The sequence below is a fragment of the Rana temporaria genome, chromosome 2 (assembly GCF_905171775.1).
Source record: "Rana temporaria chromosome 2, aRanTem1.1, whole genome shotgun sequence".
Lineage (NCBI taxonomy): Eukaryota > Metazoa > Chordata > Amphibia > Anura > Ranidae > Rana > Rana temporaria.
The window spans coordinates 57,264,611-57,289,648 of NC_053490.1; the positions used below are offsets into that span (position 1 = coordinate 57,264,611).

Consider the following 25,038-nt stretch of genomic DNA (forward strand, 5'->3'; position numbering starts at 1 on the left):
ACGGCGCCTGCGCAGCGACGTTCGACTTCTTTCGGAAAGTTGTGACGTCAAGTATGCGTCGGTCGGAGGAACGTCAATCAACTAGGAACGCCCAGCCCCACTAGAATCATACCCGGAAGCCGAGAGATGAAACGGCGATAACGAGGTATGTACGAGAAAAAAAACCCCAGCATACCCGCAGTGTAATCAGTCTTCTCAATGTATTGTTAGAATTTTTTTAGGGGGAACCTCCACTTTAAGTAACCAAATTTTTCAGGTAAAGTGCCGTACCGCCGGGGCTATAGTGCGGGAGGCAGCCGCAGGAGGACAGGTGGGAATTTTTTGGGCGTTTTTTTTTTATTACAATTTGCAGGGGCAGCAAGGCGACAGAGAGGAGGGGGGGGTGCAAATTGTAACCTAAACCTGTATAATAATCTCTCTCATGAGGCATTGCACCCCCCCCCCTCCTCCCCTCCTCTCTGAGATTATTATACAGATTTTAATTGCTAGGTGACAGAGAGAGAAGGGGGGGGGGCTGGGGGTGTGCAGATATGGCAAAAGAGAATCGTTTTTATTGCATTAAAATTAATTTCTTCACCTTGTGCTCCAAGGCAGGGTGGCGACGCCGTTCACTTCTCCCCTCACTCGTGACCGGGCAGACACTGCAGAGACATTATACTAGGCGCTGTTGGCGCCGCACGGGACGATAGAACTAGTCCTGACGTTTTTTTTTCTCCTGCTCGGCTCCTCCCCGTAGACACATGATCAGTGATGCTGCTCACTGATTAGCTAGGTAAGTTCTTACCTAGCTAATCAGTGAGCAGCATCACTGATCATGTGTCTACGGGGAGGAGCCGAGCAGGAGAAAAAAAAACGTCAGGACTAGTTCAAGAAGGGATTCGTGAGGCGGCGAGTATGGCGGCCGCAACCTGCCGGCCCGTGGCTGCTTTTAACTACCGCAGTCTGCAGGTATGAAAAAGCAGCCCCAGGAAACTCAGTGCAGCCGTCACCTCTGCACAATTGAAAACAGCGGCGGCCGCGGCGATCGCGGCTGCGGCCCGCCGCTGATTATATTTGACTGACAGGCAGTGACAGCAGGCAAAAGCAGGCGGCCTACCGGGAATTTTCCCGCTATCCCGGTTGGCCAGTCCGGCCCTGCAGTTAGCTATAGACTTCTGTTATTACCTGTGGGTTTGGTGTGCTTTCAGAAATTTCACCACACCTGCAGGATATAATAGAAGTATATGGCAAAGTGCTACTAACCTCCAGGAAAGCCACAGGTGCGTGTGGTGAATCAGTGCGGTCTGGTTGGGCACCCCTGATTTAAGGGGTTACGTAGGCAATATTCATTGATGGGGTGCTCCAAATCCCATTTTTCTTCACATATAATGCTGATTGTACATTTAGAGAACCTATACATGAGCTTATTATTTGTGGGGAATACAGTAGCCTTTTGTGCTGATAATTTGTGGACACCTTTAAAGTAGTACTAAAGCTTATTTGTGTTATAAAAAATACCTTGATATAGATCCAACTAGCACATTACAATAAGTGATTACTTTTAACACGGTCTATAAAAACATATACGGTATTTGCCGGCGTATAAGACGAGCCCCTAATTTTACAGTTTTTTACGATTTTTTTTTGCCTGTACTCGCCGTATAAGATGACCCCCATTCCGATGCTTCATATTTCTTTCTTCTGGAGCCATATTCTTCTTATGTCTTGCTGGAGTTGGAGCCAATCACGGCGAGCGATGTATTCTATTAATAAATACAAAGCCTGCTTGGATTGGCAGAGGCTGTAATATCATCAGCCCACACCTCTCTGACTCTCAAAGCCATTCGGAGCAGGCTACTATATGGAGGCACTCAGATTGGCAGAGGTTGTTACCCCAATCCGAGCAGGCTCTGTATTCATTTGAATACATCGCTCACCGGGATTGGCTAAGCGGTATATACTGTATGTAGCCGAAGCTACATACAGTATTACCGCACATCCAGCAGGCATCCGAGCAGCTGACCCAGCGTATAAGACGACCCCTGCTTTTTGGACATTTTTTTTAAGTGTAAAAGGTAGTCTTATACGCCAGCAAATACAGTATTTTTATCTTTTTCCAATTGCATCTTCCTGCTTACTCTGCGAGTATCCCCAAATGTTTGGTTGGGGATCACACTCTCATAACATCATCAGTCACTTGTTGCACTACTTGGAACAACATGCCCCATTATTCCTTGTGCCGGGATGCATTCAGACACACCGCTATGCACAGGCAGCCCAAGAGTACTACACACCCGTCAAGCCTCTGCTCCTCCTCCAAGGGAAGTGATTTACTGTGACTCCCAAGGCAGTACTGTTGATCATGTCCTTCAGAAGGGAGTCTTCAGTGTGTTGTCCTTTCAGGCTGCCTGCATGAGTCAACGCTGGCAGCTTCCTTATGTCTGCCTGCAGTCCTCTATTGGAAGCATGGACAAACCGGTGTCCAAAGAACTATGCAAGGTAGTGGAGCAAATATCAAACAGAAAAGATATGAGCAGACTAAACTTGAAGAAAAGAAAGCTTAAACAGATAGACATACAACATGTAATGCATGGCCACATCCACAGAGGAGAGGGATAAGAAAAGTAGGGTTTAACATCACTTTATTGAAAAACTATAATACATTTTTGTAGAGTAACTGTTTTAAGAGATTGTAAAGTTTATCTAAAAGTCTTTGTGTTGTCATATTGTATGACTGTATTTCATCTAATAGTTTGAAGATTCTTCCACTTATGGCTATCTGTATATCCAGCTGCCCAATTAATTGCTATCCTTGTGAAGAAATGCTAAGTATAAATTAGAAGGCAGACAGAAATTGGCCATTCATTGCTTTATTGGTTTTACCTATATGTGACAGTTTACAGTTAGCAGCCACATACAGTGTTGGCTTCTCTCTGTCGAAGGGTGAATGTATGTTAAAGCGACCATGTTATCTGGACTTGAAAATGACAAACCACACTGCCTAAAAGGAAGCCATTAAAAAAAAAAAAAAAAAATCCAACTGTTTTTGCTACTGTTCTCCTCTGTATTCTTAAGATACCAATGACTTGATGATTCTTCAACATCTTGCACACTTATGGCTGTGTTGGATGCTGTCCCTCCTCTGCAGGTTTTTCTATTCGCTCACGTGTCAATACATCCTGTGGTGATATGGGGGGTTGGCAGAAGTAACCACAGAGTGTAGCGAGGACGCCAACATCTTACACTCCTGGACATGTTGACTGTTGAAGAATTTTCAACCAGACTCCAATTCTCCTCTTACTACTAGGCCATGAGGCCGGAAGGGAGACAAGTTGGGAGTAGGGGGTGGGGGTTCTTTTAGCTGGTTATAGTTGGTCTTGGTGATGTTTTTAGATAACAGCTCAGGTATAATTTTTTAAGCATTGTGAATCTCGTATGGCCCTGTGTGGCCTTGGGCTACTTTCACACGAGGCGGACTCCGTCGCTATGGAGTCCGCCAGATCTCTCCGCTGAGCCGGCGGATGACAGGTCCCTCTCTGCTGACTGAGCGGGGAGGGGCTTGTGCAGAGCCGTTGTCTCCTATGGAGAGATCTGATAAAAATGGACAGCATGTCCATTTTCATCAGATCTCACCCTATCCGATCCGCCATGGACGGATGGGGACGTACCGCCATACGTCTGATTTTGGCAGATCGGATCGGGTCCATAGGATTGCATGGAGCGGCCGTTCAGGTCCGCCGACAAAACTGACAGGCGGACCTGAACGTTCCGACCATGTGAAAGGGGTCTTAAGTATAAGGCGCTTTGTGATAAGCTTTTGCCTGTGTTTTTGCTCTTGTACTTGTGTAAAATGTTCAATAAAAGAAAAAAAAAAGCCTTTTCAACCAGCGGTGTCTCACGAATACAGAGAAGAATAGTGCCACAGACAGCAACACTGGTGAGTATTAAGCAGGTCCTTTTTCCAAGCAGCATGGTCCAGGATTGCTTTAAAGTTTCCTCAGGACAGAGCATAGTGCAGGGGTATTGATTGTAGGTGGAGCGGTTAGTTACTTACCCAAAAGTGGAACTTCCGCTTTAAGAACTCCTGACCCCCTGACATGCCACATTTGGCATGTCATTTTTTTGGGAGAGGAGCGGGTTCTTAATTTTGACAGGTACCCAGCTCCTAATTCTGCTCTGGCCGCCTAGGCGATTCGAGCGGAAGTTCTCCTATTCCCCTCCCTCCCTGCAATCTTCTGGGACCTGTGACGCGCAGCACGACTCGCACATGTGCACACTAGTGATGCCGGCACCAGGGAGAGGCAGGAGAAAGAACCGAGGCTTTCGGCGGCTGCATCGCTGGACTGTGGGACAGGTAAGTGTGTGTTTATTAAAGGGGTGTTCCACTTTTTTTTAAGTTTATTAAAAGTCAGCAGCTACAAAAAGTGTAGCTGCTGGCTTTTAATAAACAGACACTTACCTGCTCCACGGCTCCAGCCGGGGCTCCGCTCCTCGCCCCCCCTCGCCGGCGTCTTCATTCTTAGTGTGGGCACCCGGCAGTGACAGCTTTCGGCTTCACGGCCGGGCACCCACTGCGCATGCGCGAGCGGCACTGCGCATGCGCGAGCGGCACGGCACCGTCCGATTGGACAGGCGCTCGCCTACAGGGAGGGGCTGTGAAAAGGCGATTAAGCTAATCGCCATTCCAGCCCCTCGGCGGAAGGAGGAAGTGGGACAGGAAGTCCCCTTCTCCTGAAGCCCTCACTCCCCCCCCCCCCCCAAAAAAAAATGACATGCCAAATGTGGCATGTAAGGGGGCGAGGAGTGGGTTAAGCGGAAGTTCCATTTTTAGGTGGAACTCCGCTTTAAAAGTCAGCAGCTACACTTTTTGTAGCTGCTGTCTTTTAATAAACACAAAAACGGCTGGAACTCGGCTTTGACCATCTATATTTCTTCTTCCTAAATCTTTACCTTTTATCTGCATTTTTTTCATGGCTATACAAATAGAGTATAATAGAATGCATTGCCTATCCCATTTAGAAAATCTTTAGCCAGTAAGAGGGCTCTTTATCAACTGTTGTCATTTTGCATTTGGATTCTTCCACTTCCAGTCTCTGGGAAGTATTGGCTAGTCGCATGGTCTTTCCATATAGCCAAATCCTGTAGCTGCTGCTATAGACTGCATCTCCAGGAATTTGTCTTGCTTCATATGTGCATTGTATATAGAAGACGGGTAACGGACTCACCAGATGCTGTTTCTGGCAGAGGTTTTATTCAGATACCAGAAACGGAAGGCAACGTGGTGCTGGTGGATCAAGATCCCTATTTTGGTTTCCCTTATTTCGTTTATATTCACATCACCAATTTCATGCTTCATGCCACAGTAGAAATATATACTTGTAACGTCAGATAAAGGTACAAAATAACCAGGGTTAAGTGAGAAAATAAAGCCTTGTGCCACTTAAAGGTTTTTGTTCCCTTTTATTAGTTCAATGAGAAAATTAAGCCACTTGTACTCCAGGACACTTTCTGTGCTTTAGCACTGTCTCATTGTTTTCTGTACCTTTCTTTTGAAATAAGGTGGAAGATTCAGTGAAGATAGCGGAAGCCCTTCTGTCTGACTTGTCTGGATTTCAAGCCTTCCATAAAAAAGCTGCAGAGCTGCTGGAACAGTTTAAAGAATATGAACAAGAACAATTTAACGATTGGTCGAGAGAAATTCAGGCTGGGTTATCCGACCCTAAATCAGGTTTCTGGTCAGTAATTCTGGAAAGAGTGGGTATATGACTGTGCCATGATGCCAAGCCATGAATCTTAGGGGATAAGTTATGGGTGGGAATTCTGTAATGTCACATCAGCCTGGGTATACTAAATGCTAAGCTCATTTTAATTGTATCTTATTATTTGTAACGTGTTATTGCTTTTTAAATAAAGGGTAATAAAAACTATAAGAGCCAGCTCACCAGACGCAGTTCCGTGTGCTTTTTTTCTGCACACAATGCATGCACAGTGTTTCCATGTATTTCAATGGCTCTAGTTCACATCATACAGTCAGTTTCTGGTCAGTTTCTGCACCGGAAACTGACTGTATTGTGTGAACTAGAGCCATTGGAATACATGGAAAACACTGTGCATGCATTTTTAGTGCAGAAAAAATGCACACAAAACTGTACGGAACTGCGTCTGGTGTGAACTGGCCCTAAATGAAAGATTTGCTTTTAAGAATTAAAGTCTTTTTTTTTTATTTTGTTTTAAAAAAAAAAAAAAAAAGCTTTTGCTGCAAGGTGTCAGAAACCATGAATCAGACCGAGACAGAAGTACAGTTAAATCACACTAGAATAATAATAATAATAATAAAAAGATAAACAGAGTAAACGTAGTCAAAACATAGCCAGAGTTCAGGAACCAGATTGGATAGTCAGGGAACCAGATATAAACATAGTAGAACAGCAAGCAGGATTTGGAGCCAGAAGGAATGTCGGCCAAGCAAGTCTTTAACAAGAACACAGGAGATAGTCTCTGTGATATTGACCAAGGCAAAGACAGAGAGCATCTGAGCTGGACAGCTTAAGGCCCCTTTCACATGTGCGGACCGTATGTCCGCATTTTCATCCATCCGTTGCGGATGAAAACGGGACCTACATTGGTCCCTATGTGATTGCGAGTGTCAGCGGATGACCATCCGCTGACACCCGTAATCACCCGCCTCCGCAAAGCTCCGATTTTTCGGACGGAAGAAAATCCTATTTTTCTTCCGTCTGGCGGATCAGATGAACATGGACATACGGTCCGTGTTCATCCGATCCCCCCCCCCCCCATAGGGGAGAGCGGAGGAAAGACAAGGCGGTCCCTGCACAGTGTGCGGGGACCGCCCTGTCAGCCGACGACTCAGCTGGGATTTTACGGAGGATCCCTACTGAGCTTTACGGACACACGGAGGCGGATCATTACTGATCCGCCCCGTGTGAAAGGGCCCTAAGTAGGCAGGACCGACGAGCAGGATCATCAACAGGTGAGTCACTGTGGAGAGATAGGAGCTGGCAATTGGCCAACAGCTGAGCAGCCAGCTCAGAGAAGGAAGGGCTGAGCCCAGCCCTGACTCAAGGCTTGCCTTTAGTTCGGAGCAGCCCCCCCACTGTACTAAAAGTCCATCACACAAGCTGCGGCTTTTAAAATGTAACATGTAAACAGTCCGTCACATTTACATATACTGTATTTAACCACATAAGCTTCGTTTTGTGTTGAAAATAACTTTAAATAAATAACATTTTGAAAATCGTGATCTTCATTTTATACAAAAGAATCGCGATTCTCATTTTTCCCAGAATCGTGCAGCTTTATAGTGTAGAAATGATTTTCATGGGTCTAGTAGCCCAGAACTATACTTTGTCCTAAAAGAGCAACACTTGGGCCCCATACTCACGAGCAAACATGTCTGCTGAAACTGGCCCGCAGGCCAGTTTCAGCAGACATGTTTGGTCGTGTGTGGGCGCGAGCGGGCCGAATTCCAGCAAACATTTGCCCGCCGGGCCTTTTCCCAGCAGACAAATATTCCTGGACTTGTTTTAAAACAGTCCGCTGGAATTCAGCCCGCTCGGACATGTACGGTCGTCAGTACAGACCTACCGTACATGTCCAGGCGCCCGCCGTCCCTCGCATGCGTCGAATGACTTCGACGCATGCGTGGAAGCATTTTAAAGGCGGGCCGCCCACGTCGCCGCGTCATTGTCGCGGCGACACCGCGTCATCGACGCGGCGACACCGCGGACACGCCCCGCGTATTGTTTACGCGCGGACTTCTGTACGATGGTGTGTACAACCATCGTACAGAAGCCCTCTGGCAGACATGTATGGTGGAAACGGTCCGACGGACCGCTTTCACCATACATGTTTGTCCGTGTGTACCCGGCCTAAAAGTATCCATCCGGTGTGTTAACAATGACTTGATGTCCTGTAGTATCCAAAATGCATGTGTAGGAAGTACGAAAACTAACTAGACCCAAGAACCAAACTTAAATGGATTATACCCTCAAAATAGATTTATTTTCAGAGAAAGATGGCTATAGCAGTTGACTTGTATTGTCTTTACTATTTTTGCGCAGCATCCAGCCCAACAATCTGGTTATGGAACTGGATCACTCTAATGGAGCATTGCAAATCCACTATTCTGACCGGCTTGTAACTCTGTTGCGGGAAGTTCGGCAGCTTTCAGCGCTCGGATTATTAATCCCAGCCAAGATTCAACAAGCAGCCAAAACTGCAGAGAAGTTCTATAAACCTGCATTGATTCTTAAACAGGTATTTAAAATAATATATCAACCCAACAATTCATATTTCTCATCTGTGCCTGCTGTATTATGTACTTGTATGAGAAAGTATCCTGTTCTTGTATTGCTTTTTTTGTGTGAAATCCATGGTGTTCCTGCCAGTCCGTCTGCTTTCCTAATAAAAACTGACCACACTAGGTGTGAGAAGACAGCTTTGTAAGTTTTCTGGCCGTCTTGGGAGCTAATCCAATGATCAGGCTTGTGCTGACATGCCCCCCCTGCATTCACTGGGGGAGGATATGTGTGCTGCTGTTTCTCCTACCCCCAGCTCTTATGCAGCTGAGCACAGAGGGCATGTAATCACTTATGAAAAAAGGGGGAAAAAAGGTATTTATAATGTTTTTTTATTTATTTATATGCATACACAAATGTTCTGGCTTTTATTTCCATGTTAAACGTATTGGGTTGTTTTACAAGCTGAGGGCCAGATTCATGTAGAATTACGGCAGCGTAACGTATCCCGTTTACGTTGCACCGCCTCAAGTTTTCAGCGTAAGTGATTGATTCACAAAGCACTTGCGTGTAAACTCGCGGCGGCATAGCGTAAAGCCGTCCGGCGCAAGCCCACCTAATTCAAATGGGGCGTGTACCATTTAAATTAGGCGCCGAACGTACTGCGCATGCTCCGTTTTGAAATTTCCCGCCGTGCTTTGCGCGAAATGACGTCGCCCCGATGTAATGTTTTGAACGGCGATGTGCACAACGTACTTTCGTATTTCCGGACGTCTTGCGCAAAAAAAAAATATATATATTTAAATTCGACGCCGGAAAGACGGCCATACTTTAACATGGATGGTCTAATTTTACACCATCTAAATAGCACTCGTAACTTTACGACGGGAATAACCGACTAGCGACGGCGTAAGAGAATGCGACGAACGCGCGTACCTTCGTGGATCGCCGTAAACAGCTAATTTGCATACCCGACGCAGGAAAACAACGCAAACTCCACACAGCGGCCGCCGGAGAATTACACCTACGATCCGAAGGTGTATGAAGCCGTACGCCTGTCGGATCTATGCCAAAAGCCGTCGTATCTTGGTTTGAGGATTCAAAATCAAGATACGACGCGGCAAATTTGAAAAAATGCCGGCGTATCAGATACACCGGCGTATTTCTGCTGTGAATCTGGCCCTGATGGTTTACATATTCTTTAAGTAAAACCCTGCTGAGATATTCGTTATGACTTCCTTTGGTCTTAAAAATTATAAACAGCAAATATATGTGTGTTGGATGCATCAGTGACAAATATCCCCTGCCATTTTTTTTTTTTAGTGTTGCTTAATTAATTAAAGCTGAAATTGTCTGTTTATGAGACGTGCAGTAGTCCAGTGTGATGCAATTCCTGCAATTTTGCCTCTGTGCAGGAGCTTCATGTAATAAAGACCTTGCAGAGGATGACTGGTCTTGTCTCCGCCCCCTCCTGTAGTTTCCTTCATGCAGCCTGTAGTGTGCACCACCTACGTTTTTACAAAATAACTTGGTTTTCACAGGCACTTATTATTTACAAAGTGAATGTATATAATTTGTGGCTTTAGAGCAGGGGTGTCAAATTCAAGTTAATCTGCATCAGCAATATGGTTACCCTCAAAGTGCCGGTTCTAGCTCTGAGACTGTATAAATGTATTTACTCTTTATCATATTAAATAATTGCATCTGCATTTGAATATTATTTTAGTAAAAACGTAAGACTTATGCTGGTCATACACTATACGAAAAATCGTCCAAACCCATTTTCGAAAAACGAACATTCGGCCGTGAGCGCAAACGATAGTGCAATCATGTAATGACCGATAAATTGTTCAGTGAACAAAAATGAATGCATTTTTTTTTTTTTTTAATATATACCTAGTGCAGACAGTTTGGACAGGAAACATATAAAAGGTGGTAAATATTGCACTTATCTAAAAAACAAAAAAAAAAATAGAAAAAAGGAGCTACTACACAACAATGTGACAAGGATTCAAACGTGATAAAAATATAAATGTAGCGCTGGTAGTTGAGGAGAAAACGTAATATCTCACTAAGTGAATATGATCACTGAGTGTAAAACCGTAATTTTTTTTTAACAAAACAACCAAGCAATAAATTAAATGTGCTAATAAGTCCACATAAAAAAGAGAAATAAATAATGTCCATCAATATAAAATGTAAAGTGACGGTGAAGACAATAAACGTGTAGCCACATGGATCATCATGGGAAAATATCTTCCAAGTAAGTGAAAATAGATGGAATACGCTTACCAGAACCAATGGATCTACCTGTCAGCGACAGCAGATCATGCAGGCATAGGGGATCTCCAAAAGAATCAGCTCAACTTGTCTAGCGACTCTGGGTAGTTGGAACCACGAAACTTGGCCATAGGACCCGACAGTCCTCAGCTGAGGACCCTGGATAGATGGTATCCTGGATGGGTGGAACAAACCGGAGTTCACAGGGTGTTCACTCTGTTTCCAACAAATGTTGAGATGGCTTGGGATGGAAAAAAACCCAGGAGGGGTCAATGCAGGCACGATGGAACCGCTCCAAAAACTTACTGCAACAAAACATGCAAGGAGAAAGAAAAGACGGTGCTCCAATAGTGCAGGTCAAAAAATATTTGACATTAAAAGTGATCACAAGTAAACGATAAAAAGAGGAAAACAATATGGGGAGTGGCGTACCCAATCCCTATGCATTTCGTCCGACTAGGACTTCTACTGGGGCATCTACCTACGCCCCCATATTGTACATATGTTTATAAGAAACACTCCAAACCCAACTAGAAACTGACCAATCGGACAAGTTTCAAAGTAAAGGTCTGTAATTGGAGCAGAGCCAACCGCATGGCCTGCTGAGCTCGTAGCCTCCAACCTTAAACCAATAAAAACCAAGACGTTGAGAGACCCTTCCCAGGTCGGCCATGACTCATGTCTTAGACCCGGAAGTAATCTCCATTGAGCCAATGACACAACGTTTAAAAGCCAGCGAAAATGCGGGAGGGGGCGGCAACTCGCGGTGGTAAACACCCACGTAGTTTCCCCTCATTCCGCATTAGCTGGGTTGTGTGAATAAATGACCAATCCAATCACTTGATCTAAACCCCTGACGGGGACCCAACTGAATGAGCAATGAACCAAAATGGAGGGTGTCCGGTGCCACAGCGTCACACATGGGCAGGAAACACATTAACCTTTCAATTTATCACTTGTTCGGCAGAAAATTTCCAAACGTGTCATTCGGTTTGTCGGCTCAAAAACATCCCAACGTTTATTGATTTTGTGCCAATTAACTGGCCGAAAAAACATACAGACTTTGTCCAAATGACCTGAATTTTTTGTATAGTGTATGGCAAGCATTTGTCTGTGAAGGGCAGGTGCAGGCCGAAGCCCACTGATGGTCTTGTAGCAGATGATGGAAGTCTGAAAAGGAGTGTCGCACACTGCTGGTATCGGCCACAAAACAAATGTTTGGAGACTGCTCAGATAGAAGTAGAACACGATCTGGCCATGGTGTTCTGTCTGAGCAGTCTCCAATAAAGTTTCTTGTGGATGATATAAGTGGTATGCAACCCTCCTTTTTTCAACTTAAATGTATATTCTTCCCATAATAATTATAAACAGATGTCCAGAGCAACCCCCACCCCTTAAATCAAATGTCAAGAGTCCCCCACCCTCCCTTACATCACTGTGCATCCCTTTACCTTGTGCCGCCGTCAGGAAAAAGATGTCTTGGGGTGCCCAAGAAAATGTTTCCCCAGAGTCCAATCAATATTAAAGATGTCACTAAAGCCAACAGAGTGCAAAACACTTCTGTGCTTTAAAAATTCGCAGTGTTTTTGAAGGGAAGGGTCATCTCTCCAATGGTACACGGACCGCAACATACAAAACGGATGAGTTTTAACTAGGCATGCACCGATACTAGGCATTTTCACGAGCATCGGTACTCGTGAAAATGTGCCGATACCGCATGGGCGGGGCCGGATTCCTGAAAAGGCCACCAGCGGCCCCAGAACCGTCCTCCTGCGGTGACTTCTTGGCTCTTTGCCTGTGAGGAGGCCGGGAGTGACAGGTGTGCTGATGACTTGCCTGGTACTCTCCTCTGCGCGGCCGGCATCATCCCTCCCTCGGGCCAGGAGCAGGAGTCTGTGACAGAAGCAGCAGCCAGCAGGGATTAGCACTGAGTGCAGCCTAGCCGGTACGACTCTTGATGTTCGTGTTATGCATGTGTGTTTGCCACTGTGCCAGGCCCAAGCAAAAAAGCATAGATATTAAATAAAGTGTAATAAAGTGATTTGTGCAACAGGCTGAATGAATGAATGAAAAAAAATGAATGAAAAAACTTATAAAGCGCGGCGCATGCGAACTGAATTCGCTTCTGGGCGCTAGTTGTTCGTGTCTCATGACATCAAAAGAGCAGAGTTTTGATTCGTCTTCTGAAAGTCAGGTGGTTTTCCTCCAACCGAATGCTGGTTGGTAAAGCGTTCCATAGTCTAGGACCCTGAAACGCAAACCTTCTTTCTCCTTTGGACTTGTATTTGGTTTTTGGTACCCTGACCAGATTTTGGTCGGTGGATCGCAGAACGCGATTCGAATTGTGAGGTTCTATCTTGTCGCAAAGATATTGCGGAGCCTTCCCATGGATGCACTTATGTGTCAGGCAGAGTGCTTTAAATGCAATTCTGTCTTTTACTGGCAGCCAGTGAAGGGTTCTCAACGAAGGTGAGATTGATTCCCATTTTTTTTCCCAGTCACCAGTCTGGCGGCCGTATTCTGAACGACTTGCAGACGGGAGATTTGGTACTTTGGGAGTCCGAGGTACAGGGCGTTAGCATAGTCCAGTCTGGAATTCACGATTGTTCCCACCACGACTGCTACGTCTTCTTTGGGGATAAATGGAATAAGTCTGCGTAGTAGGCGCAACAGATGGTGCGCTCCGCTGACTACTGACCCTATTTGTGCGTCCATTGTCATGAAGGTGTCGAAGATGACCCCGAGACTTTTGACTTTGGAGCTAGGGGTGATGATTTGGCCCAGAATGGGCGGGGGTGTCCAGGTTGTTGCCAGTTGACTCTTTCGGCTGGCGTGAAACATAAGGAGTTCTGTTTTTGAACTGTTGAGTTTAAGATAACTCTTAGTCATCCAGTTTTCTATCAAAGAGAGACATTTCTCTAAACGGAGATGATGATCCTTTTTGTTGCAGATGCGAAAATACAGTTGCGTATCGTCTGCATAAGAGTGATAGAGTAGTTCTTGGCTACTGATAATATCAAAGAGAGGGCGAAGATAGATGTTGAAAAGCACCGGTGACAGGGGGGATCCTTGGGGGACTCCACATGACACCGTGCGCTTTTCCGACGTGAAACAACCCAATTTAACTGTTTGTGATCGGTTTTCAAGAAAGGAAGAAAACCATGGTAAATCACCTTCTGCGACTTCTGCTACCTTGGCTAGTCGCATCAGTAACAGTTTGTGGTCTACCGTGTCAAAGGCTGCGCTTAGGTCCAGCAGAACCAGGAGACAAGATTCTCCTTCGTCTGCGGCCTCGAGGGCATCGTCCCATATTTTGAGTAAGGCCGTTTCTGTCCCGTGTCCGGGACGGAAGCCTGATTGTAATGGATCCAGTAGATTGTGGGTATCTAGATGCTGTTGCAGCTGTTGTACCACTACTTTCTCCATTATCTTGGAGAGAACATTTAGGCCTGTTATGGGACGGCGGTGAGTTGGGTCCTTGGGATCCAGGTTAGGTTTTTTCAAGATGGGCTGGATTGTGCCCTCTTTCAACAGGGATGGCACTGTGCCTTCCTTAAATGACTGGTTTATAAGCTGTGTGATGGGTGGTGCCAGGGTGTCGGCACATTCCTTCAGCAGTTTGGTGGGGATGATATCATTGGGCGATGTGCTGTTCCGCAAAGCACCAATGATATTTTTTGTGGTATCGATGGAGATCGGTTCCAGAGTGAACTTTGTTGATTGTAGAGCGTTTCTGTGGGTGTTTTGTGGTTGATTGACGGTGGGGTTGAGGGGGGTATTGTTTTGCATGATGCTTTCCCGGATTCTTTCAATTTTGTTGATGAAGAAATCTGATAGTTCATTGCAGAACTCTTGGGTGTCTGAGTTGGGGACTTCAAGACATCCTGGGTTCATGGTCTGGGTGACCATCTTGAAGAGTTCGCGGGGGCGGTTTAGGGCGCTGTTAATCGCCATAGAAAAATGATGTTTCTTGGCTTTGAAGATTTCTTTATGATATCGTGTTGTTATTGCCTTGTAGATGATGAGGTTATCCTCTGCAGGACTTCTTTTCCAGGCGGCTTCCGCCCTTCTGCGCTCTTGCTTCAGAAGCGACAGCTGGTTGTTGAACCAGCCGGACTTTCTTTTTCGGATGCAGGCTTTGCGTTTCGGTGCTACTAAATCGGCTGACTGTAGCAGGGCTGCGTTTATGGCATCCAGTGTATCTGCGGCTGTTTGATGTGGATGGATTGTTTTGATTCTGTTTCCCAAGGTAGATTTGAAGAGTTCCGAATGGAGCTTCTTCTGAGATCTAGCCCAGTGTATTGTCACCGGCTTGGGTGCTTTTATCACTGGGGAAATTTTGGAGATTATGAAATTAATTGCATGGTGGTCTGTCCATGGCAATGGTTCATTTTCTAAAATGCTTATTTTCAGATTTTGTCTGAAAATTAGGTCGAGTGTGTGACCTGAAGCATGTGTTGGCCCGCATATAAGTTGCTGTAGCCCTAATCCCTCCAGGTGATCAATGCAGGCGTCCGCAATGGGATCCTGTGCGGAGTTGGCCCACAGATTAAAGTCCCCGAGCAGCAAAAGGTGTTTGCTGTTAAGGGTATAAGTGGATATAAACTCCGTTAATGATGGCAAAAACTGCGATTTTGGCCCAGGTGGCCTATAGCAGAGGAGAATGTGAACAGTCTCCTGGGGGGAAGTTTGAAGTTGAAGAGTAAGGGTTTCCATGAATGGAAGAGGATTTTGAAGGGCTGGCTTAGTGATTGTAATGCGATTCTTGTGGATCACCGCCAGGCCTCCTCCTCTTTGCCCTATTCTGTTTTCCGTTATAATGCGATAGTTTACTGGCACCAATTCTCAGAGAATGGTGTTGCAGTCGTCTGAGAGCCAGCTTTCTGTAATAAAGAGGCAGTCTAGATCGTTTTGTAGTAAGAAATCGTGGATTTCTAATCGGTGTTTTACTGCCGATCTTGTGTTGATCAAAGCGCATGATATGTGCTCGAGCTGGGTTAAATAGTTAAAATTTTTGATGGTCGATCGAATCTCAAAAGTTGCTCTATTTTTAAGGCTTTTTTGGTGACGGCTGGTAATGCTGTTGCGAATTGTCTCAGACCCCGAATAGAGTGCGCAGAGTATCGCAGATTAGCCATTGTCGCCAGTCACATTGTCGTCAGTCTTTCCTAATTGCGGCGGCCGCGAATGAGGCCTGGTCTGGCGCGGATGCGGGAAGAGCCGCAAGACGCCAGACGTGATGGGTGGAAGACTGTCCAAGTGAGCCGTCACTCGCTGAGTCTTCTCTCCCCGATTGGTCCAGAGGAAGGCGAAAAACCCCAGGCGTGCTGTGCCAATCTGCAGCGATCGGGGGAAAAAATTCCTTCCTGACCCCTTAACGGCGATCGGTGCAACCCTGGATCAATTGGCTAGGGGGGTGTGGTGGACCCTGCCTGGCTGCACTATCCCTGGGGAGAGCCGACTCGTTTGAGAGCGTCCTGCTCTCACTATCCCTGGGGTGAGCAGACTAAGATGAGAGCGTCTGCTGCACCGCTGAATCTATATAGCAAGAGTTCCAACTTTATTAGCTACAAGCTTGTTCTGGATCAGTGATTGAAAAAAATAATGAAGACTCCTGTCTTACCTCCTGCTTCAAACTCCTGGCCCTCAACTCGCACTTTTGATCAAAGAATGCACCTCTGATCAGAGAGTCCACATGTGACGCCACCATCAACTGGGAGCCAGCTCCTCTGGGAGCTTGTACAGCCACTTTATACTCACCTGTGAAGACCTGTGAACAAACACACACCTGTGAACAATTAAACCCTCCCCTTAATTAGCAGAAAGGAAAAAGAAAAAAAAGCTGTTTAAAAAGTGTCAGAGAAAAAGAGGGGAAAAAACAAATCTGCAAGCAGAAGCAAATGATAGCCAAATCCTGGTTTTTAACTCGCACTTTTGATCAAAGAATGCACTTCCGATCAGAGAGTCCACATGTGAAGCCACCCACAAATCACTTTATTACACTTTATTTATGATATCTATGGCTGCTATACATATTTATATAATCCATATTTAGCACTATATTTAACTGGCTGCTTGCTTCTGTTTGGGCCTGACGCACACGCACAATCGCACATGATGATGACAACTTAAAGTCATCATCATGTGCGATTGTGCGTGTGTGCCAAGCAGAGACAGCCAATCAAATATAGTGCTCAATATGGATTATATAAATATGCATAGCAGCCATAGATAATTTATCACAAATAAAGTGATTTGTGCAACAGGCTCATTAAAGGGGTTGTAAAGGCAATTTTTTTTAAATAACAAACATGTTATACTTTCCTCCACTGTGCAGCTCATTTTGCACAGAGTGGCCCTGAACCTGGTCTTCCGGGGTCCCTCAGTGGCTGTCTCGGCTCCTCCCAGCAAGAACCATGCCTGCAGTCCCTGACGGTCTCCTGTACCATGCCTGCAGTCCCTGACTGTCTCCTGTACCATGCCTGCAGTCCCTGATGGTCTCCTGTACCATGCCTGCAGTCCCTGACGGTCTCTTGTACCATGCCTGCAGTCCCTGATGGTCTCCTTTACCATGCCTGCAGTCACTTCTGCCTGTTGCCTCATCCTTCCCTCTACCAGCTGTCACCCCTGCCCCCATGTTTCCCAATAACCCTCCTATCCCCATCCTCAAGTATCGGTACTCGTACTCGGTGTCAAAAAAGTGACATCGGTGCGTCCCTAGTTTTAATCTTCTTTACATTGGCCAAAAAAAGGTGTGTTTAAATACATCCGTGTGAATGACCCCTGGGACTGAAGTATACATTTTACCTTTATGCTTATGTGTGTGGAATGTATATCTGATATAAATGATGAATTGTGTTGTCTTTAGGTTGCCCATTTCTACAACACAATAGATCAGCAAATGATACAAAGTCAGCGGCCCATGATGTTAAAGTCTGCACTGGCTTTTGAGCAGATAATAAAGGTGAGTTTAAATGGGACTAGCAATAAATTGTACTGTAGAAATAAAGTGAATATATATCTATAAAGAAAAGATAGCTTGAGGTGCTACAGTAACGTCCTTCTGCAGAGTCTGTGCAGTTCCTACATGTTAAAATGTAATACACGCATTATTTTGAAAAACATAACGGACTTTAATGGTAGGTAAGGTGTGTATATATAAAAAGACATTGTTTTGAAAAAAAAAAAAAAAATCGTACCAAAAGGAATAAAATCAAATGAAAATAATCAAGTATAAAACAACGCATGACTCGGTCTACTAGCTGTTTTTTCAACCCTCTGTTTGCTCAGCCCTTTAACGACTGGTTCGTGAATACAACGAAATGTTCTATTATCTGACACATTATCATATTGTATATGACAACACAGTGGGATGGCGCTAACTTTCTCTACGCGTTCTATAAGAATAGAATAACCCACTTCTTTAGGAGGGCCCGAGAGATAAATCTTATACATCACACCCTCCATTTTCCTAGACTGAAGCTGCATTTACCTCCCAGGATGACCTCATGGGCATTAAAGGGAAAGGCCTCAAGGCTGATTGTAATCAATGGTAGGGGCTGCTTATATTTCCAGCTGGGAGTAGCCTTCTTCTCTTAAAGTGATACTAAAGTCTTGTTTTTTTGCTTAAAAATAACAAACCTGTCATACTTACCTGCTCTGTGCAGTGGTTTTGCACAGAGCAGCCCAGATCCTCCTCTTCTTGTGTCCCCTGCTGGTGCTCCTTGTCCCTCTCTCCCTGTCGAATGGCCCCACAGCAAGCAGCTAGCTATGGGAGCACCTGAGCCAAGCCGCTGCTCTGTGTGTCCATTCAGACACGGAGCAGCGGATCGGCCCTGCCCCCTCTCTCTTCGCATTGTCTCACTGACTTTGACTGACAGCAGTGGGAGTCAATGGCACCCACTGTGTGTCTCTGCCAATTAGGAGGGAGAGTCCCGGACTGCTGAGTCTCTTGTACAATATCGCTGGATCGAGATGGGCTCAGGTAAGTATTAGGGGGGGGTGAGGGGGGCTGCTGCACACTGAAGGTTTTTTATCTTAATGCAAAGAATGCACCGACCGCCGCACACGGATGTACATCGACACAATGACACGGGCAGGCACATTGGTGTACCCTGATGTTAAATTTGCCGCCCAGTGATTGCGGTCGGCAAAGGCAGAACAGGGAGATGCCTTTGTAAACAAGGCATTCCCCGATTCTGCCTATTGACACTGTCACTGATGGCTGTTCCCTAACAGTAAGAATCACTCCCTAGTACTGACTTAACTCCTGCAGCGCCATCTAGTGGTTAATACCTTCACTGCTAGTGTAATTTTTACAGTAAACAGTGCATTTTTATAGCACTGATCGCTGTGTGATGTGAATGCCATAAAGTCGCAGTCATGATAAAAATCGCTGATCGCTGCCATTACTAGTAAAAAATAAATTATTAATAAAAATGCCATAAAACTACCCCCTATTTTATAGCTGCTATAACTTTTGCGCAAACCAAATAATAAACGATCATTGCGATTTTTTTATTTTTTTTATTTTACCAAAAATATGTAGAAGAATATGTATCGGCCCAAACTAAGGGAAAAAATCTTTTTTTATATATTTTTTGGGGATAGCAAAAAGTAAAAAATATTGAATTTTCTTTCAAAATATTTTCGCTCTATTTTTGTTTATAGCGCAAAAAATAAAAACCGCAGAGGTGATCAAATACCACCAAAAGAAAGCTCTATTTGTGGGGGGAAAAAACTTCAATTTTGTTTGGGAGCCACGTCGCACAACCACGCAATTGTCAGTTAAAACGACGCAGTGCCGAATCGCAAAAAGTGGTCTGGTCTTTGACTAACAAAATGGTCTGGGGCTTAAGTAGTTAAAGTGGAACTAAACCTAGAATTAACAATTACAAGCAGACAGCGCTTTTTTTTTTTTTTTTTGTGAGCACATTGTCTGCAATACATATGGTACCCCAAGAAATGTTTTATTTTTTTTTGCAAGTAATTTATGTCATATTTAGAATGGGGTACCAGAATCAATTTTATCAGTGATGTAATACATGGATCTTAGATCAGCACCAGGAGCTCTGACTCAATGCCACAGAAGTTTAAATGAAATATTCCACAACTGATTTGATTTCTGCGATTTGTTGCTTATCCTCCAAGACTGTGACATGTACAGCTGTACACTGATTTTGTGTTTGTGTGTTGTTTTTTTCTTATTCTATCCCTTTTGAGATGTATTAATGATCATGCTTTCTGATAGAACTCCAGGGCAAATTCTGGTGAGAAGGATAATAAGGCACAAATAACATGGGACAGTCCTAAAGAGCTGCAAAGTTATATTGAGAAGCTCCAGAGTGCAGCTGAACAATTGTCCACTGAGAACAGGAAACTCCGGAAAAAGCACTTTGACTTCTGCGAGAAGGTAAACTGTCGCTTATGACTGACAGAAGGAGAGAGGGAGCGCAAATGTAAATCAAAGTGATTCTGTTGATAAAATATTCAAAATAAACTCTTTTCTGCAAAGAAAAACATTAACTAGTCATCGCTCCCACACGTCCAGAAGTATCGGATTGATGGTTCCCCACCGAGTGCCGTCATTTAATTTGCAGGCCCCCAATGTCACTTTGTCTTTTATTGTCAGTGAGGCTGTAATATTAATACTGTTCCTTTTTTTAACTAAGATTTTGCACTTGTGTGCCTTGCTTAAATCAACAAAAATGGTGGCCACTTACATCATTCTTAACTGACCATCCATTTCCCTGTGGAAGAACCAAAATACAGGAAGTACTCCCCTGTGCTCCACCTATCCCAGCATTTGTTGAAACTTTGGAAAGTTGCTTCCACCCACTCTTCCTCTGCTTCCTCTGTTTGTCCCGTCCACCTTTTGACTGATTGGTGGATATGCTGGTGAGTTTTGACAGCATTCACTTGCTCACCACTCGCTCGCCTAAACAGCCCTGATTGTAAGAGTAATATGCTTATCTTTTGGGGGAAGCTGGCAATATCCAGTTAGCAAGCATGATTTTGCCAGCTGGTTTAAATGTAGGACATAATTTGGATGTATTGACCATAATATAACTTATGTGTCTTTTCTTTTTATTTTATGCAGGTTGTTGCTCTTATGAATGTTGATTTACTCCGTCAACAACAGCGATGGAAAGATGGCCTTGTGGAAATGCGCACCGTTTTCTCTGATCTTGAATATCGGGTAGGGCAAAAGTCTTCTATGGGTGAAAACTAAAGAAACATAAGTCATTAAACCCATTTCATAAGCAGTACCTTATCAAAGTGACCCTGTCATTAAAATGTAACAACTTCAAACAGATATACTTTCAAAAGAAGGCTGTGAATACTTGCCTTTCCCACTGCCCACATCATTAGAACGCCTCTCTGTTCATGGAAAAAAATAATTCCCCTCGGTTCCACCAGGAAAACAAAACTTTGGAGAGCGTCAATTTTCCATGGTCCCCTGCAGCTCTCAATGGTTTCTCTTAACAGCTTCCATGTCCACTACTGGTTACAGGAGAGGTGTAGATGTCTGTCAGATGAATCTGAGTGCTGTGCAAGACCCAGGAGATCGACAGTCGTAGAAGTGTGAGTTAGGAATGTGAGGGAATGACACTAACCAGAAATGCCAGAATTTTGCCCGTCAGGGCAGGTTTGTTAGAACGAAGCAGAAATTTGCCAGCAATTTATACCTGTCAGTAGGGATGAGCCTGGTGTTCGAGTCGAACACAAGTGCGACTCGACCATCGGGTGTTTGTTTGTTCGTAGAACAAACATATGGGGTGCACGCAGGATGTTCACCCGCCGCCGAGCGCCCCAATATGCACTGCGAGATTGAAAGCTGCTGATTGGCCAAAGCCTGCACCTGACCCCTATACTTTGGCTAATCACAGCGCAATGTGCTGTGAGAGCCATGATGGGCCAAAGGCAGGGTGCGCCCCAGGGAATTCTGGGTTGGACGTAATAGTATGCTCTCCCAGTGTTATCCGACCGACAGAGTTTGCATATTCGCTAGAACTGTTTGCCTCTTCGAGATGTTCTGGTGCAAACCGAACCGAGGGAGGGGTGTTCGCCCCATCCCTACCTGTCGGCTGTTTTTTAATAATAATAAAAAAAAAAAAGTCAAAAATAGAGAGAAATTAATAGCTTATTATGTTGTAAAATATATATGTCAATAGAATAATTCAGCCAACTTACTTTTGAGCTTAGTTTTGGATAGAGTTGAGATGGATTAGAACACCTGTCTGGTTTTTATTTGTGTCTGTGTCCCGTTGGGGAGATTCACCCTCTGCCTATTGATTTTTACTGTTATTATCAGAGGTGAAAAGAAAATCCCAAATTTTGGGTTGTCCCCAGAAAAGTAATAAAGGGGAGATCCTTCCAATGGGGACACACTAGTTCTGGTGACCGGGGGGGGGGGGGGGGGGGTTTGGTTTAACCAAAATGGAAAAAAAAAAAAAGTTTTGCCTTTAGTTCTAAAATGAACATATTGACGCCAACGTAATGCAAATATGCGGCCTTCGGCTTCAAGCAGTTGTGACGGGGAGATGCATGCAGCTGCATGCATTACCCCAGTACCGTTTTTTAGAACCACGGTCAGCTTTCTTGAAATAACAACCGATCCAACCCCCGCCACCTTCTGCGGCTCGCCCAGGCTCTCCCGTCATACCGGGAGGCCTGAGCGACCAGCCGGCATGTCCGCCGGCTGGCCGGAGACCCAAACAATGCTGGAATCGGCTTTGATTGGGTCTCGGATCTAGTAACCCGGAAGCGATGTCATGACATCTCTTCTGGTTTCCGGAAGACTTAAAGGTGCCAGATTTAAGAAAATGACAGCATCCGAAACAGCCAAACCTGGTGTTTTTAATGCTTTTAACTGCAAAGGTGGGATTTGGGGTCTTTTGGCCCCCAGATCTCTCCATAAAGAGTACCTGTCACTGCCTATTACAGTCACAATTTACTGTTAACTTTTTTTTTGCTGTTACAGGGAATGTAATCAAATTTTTTTTTTTAAAGTGTAAAAAAATAAAAAAATAAAAATGTAAGCGCCCCATCCCGCGAAAGCTTATGTAAGTCAAGCCCGCAAATGTAAACGGTGTTCAAACCACACATTTGAGGTATTGCCACGATTGTTGGAGTGAGAGAAATAATGCTTACACAAACTTCCTCTGTAACTCTAAACGAGTAACCTGTAGTCATTTTTAAACCGTTACCTATGACGATTTTATGTATGGTAGTCTGACGCTATTGCACGCATGTGCGCAATTTTAAAACATGACATGTTCGGTATCGATTTTGTTGGCGTAACATCATCTTTCACATTATACAAAAAAATGTGTATTTCTTAAAAAAAAATTGCATTTAAGATTGCTGCGTAAATACAGTGTAACATAAAATATTGCAACGATCGCCATTTTATTCTCTAGGATCTCTGCTAAAAAGACATTTTTGCTTACAGATTAAAATCTGTATTTTTTGCTAGAAAATTACTTAGAACCCCCAAACATTTATTTATATTTATATATATATATATATATATATATATATATATATATATATATATATATATATATATATATATATATATACATACAGGCATACCCCACTTTTAAGTACACAATGGGATTTATTTACTATCTCTGGAAAGTAAAAAATCAGGCTCACTTCTGCATAGAAACCCCAGCTTGTTCAATTAAGCTTTGGCAATAAAACCTGGAAGCTCATTGGTTTCTATGCAGACGTGAGCCTGATTTTGCGCTTTCCAGCGATGGTAAATAAAACCATTGTGTACTTAAAAGTGGGGTATGCCTGTATATAAATGTTTGGGGGTTCTAAGTAATTTTCTAGCAAAAAATACAGATTTTACTCTGTAAGCAACAAGTGTCAGAAAAAGTCTTAGGCATGAAGGGGGTCAAAATGGTTACAGAGCTACATTGATGTGTGCTTAGACTGCAGCTTTAACTCAAATGTTCTCTAGATTGGACTATAATATATATGTATGTAAACATTATCTCGCTATTCTCATGCAAGCTGTTTTTGATTGTATTTTTTTTTCTTCATTTTGGGTTTCAGGGGATGCGGTCGAGTGACATGAAGGCCTGGCGCCAACACTGGGATCATCAGCTTTACAAGGCTCTCGAGCATCAGTATCAAATGGGCCTGGAGGCACTTAACGAAAATCTCCCAGAAATTACCATTGATCTGACCTTTAAGTAAGAAACATTTTGTGTCTTGAAATAGATTCAGAATAGCACAAAACATCAGCTTATGGTACTGATGGCTGATCTATTGCAGGCAAGGAAGATTACAGTTTAAACCTCCCTATGAAGAAATCCGTGCCAAATATTACCGGGATATGAAAAGGTTCATTTCTATTCCGAACCAGTTCCGGGGTCTGAGCGAGACCGGCGAAGAGCCAATTTTTACTGCAATGCCTGACAGGAATGCTAATGGCCTCATCACCGTGTTCAGTAAAGCAGAGGATTTGTTCCGAAGGTTATCTGCAGTCATGGATCGATTTAAGGTGCGCTCTGCATTTCAATAGGGTTTGTCTAGTATTTAAGGCTGAGCTGCACTCTACTGCAGTGTCTTTTGCTGAGAGCAAATGGTAATAGGTACTCTTCCTTTGTAGCTGTGGTCCCTGACCTGTAGTGTCTTTTTTGTTAGGCACAAATAGTAATAGGTTTGTAGCAGAGGCTCCTTTCCTTTCTTGTGAGACGGAAAATAATATCAAGTAAGGGACAACCATTGACTACTTTCAGTGGAGTTGTCCTTTTAAAAGATCACCACATCACTCTCCGCGTACGCGCGCTAACTAAATATTTACCCATGACCCCACTCAGAAGATCTTCACTGTGTGACCCTGCCTTTGCATAAGCAAGCCCAGGCCACGTCCTGCTCTCACTGCCCTGTATGTGTATGCCCCTCGCTCTGTAAATCTCCAACATAGACCGAAGGTGCAGGACACAGCCAACACTTTTTCCTGCAAACTCTGTCTACAGGGCCACACAGGTAAGATCTCCATTGCAAGGCTAAAGGTGAGGATTTAGGTATATGACTTAAACTGGGGGGGACGGGGGGACGGGGGGGGGGGGGGCATGTCTACGCCTTAATTTGAACTTTACTTAATTCACTGCAGTGAAGTTCTTTTTTTTTTTTTTTTTTTTACACAATTCTTTGACCACTGCTGTTCACATTGTGTGTGTGTGGACATAACTACAGTGGATTCAGAGAAAAAACTGCTCAAACCAATGGACACCTCAAACTGAATATTTTTTAGATGCAGGGCCATTTGAGTAATACTGACATTTTTGCTGGGCAGCTGGGTGAACAAAATGACTTTCAGGATGAAAATTAGAGCCATTTAGCAGGTAGGCCAGGACATCAAGTCAGTTTCAATGGCAACATTTAATTTTGTTCTTCTCCATTTGTTCAAGTAGTTCAACCCAGGATACCCCTCCTACTACCAGTATGCTGCAGTATTTTTCTATCCTCTTGGGAGGATGGGTGCCTTTTCTTTATCTCT

General features: G+C 44.2%; 1 protein-coding gene across 1 annotated transcript in view; it reads left to right on the top strand.

The window, feature by feature from the left end:
* DYNC2H1 (dynein cytoplasmic 2 heavy chain 1) overlaps positions 1-25,038 on the top strand; it is a 613,609-nt gene that overhangs the window by 64,322 nt on the left and 524,249 nt on the right. Inside the window, exons 12-18 of the mRNA XM_040339316.1 lie at positions 5,539-5,714; positions 8,061-8,256; positions 17,386-17,481; positions 19,768-19,929; positions 20,617-20,715; positions 23,586-23,725; positions 23,808-24,036. Of these exons, the coding sequence (XP_040195250.1) occupies positions 5,539-5,714; positions 8,061-8,256; positions 17,386-17,481; positions 19,768-19,929; positions 20,617-20,715; positions 23,586-23,725; positions 23,808-24,036 (1,098 nt within the window). The remainder of the gene's footprint in view (positions 1-5,538; positions 5,715-8,060; positions 8,257-17,385; positions 17,482-19,767; positions 19,930-20,616; positions 20,716-23,585; positions 23,726-23,807; positions 24,037-25,038) is intronic.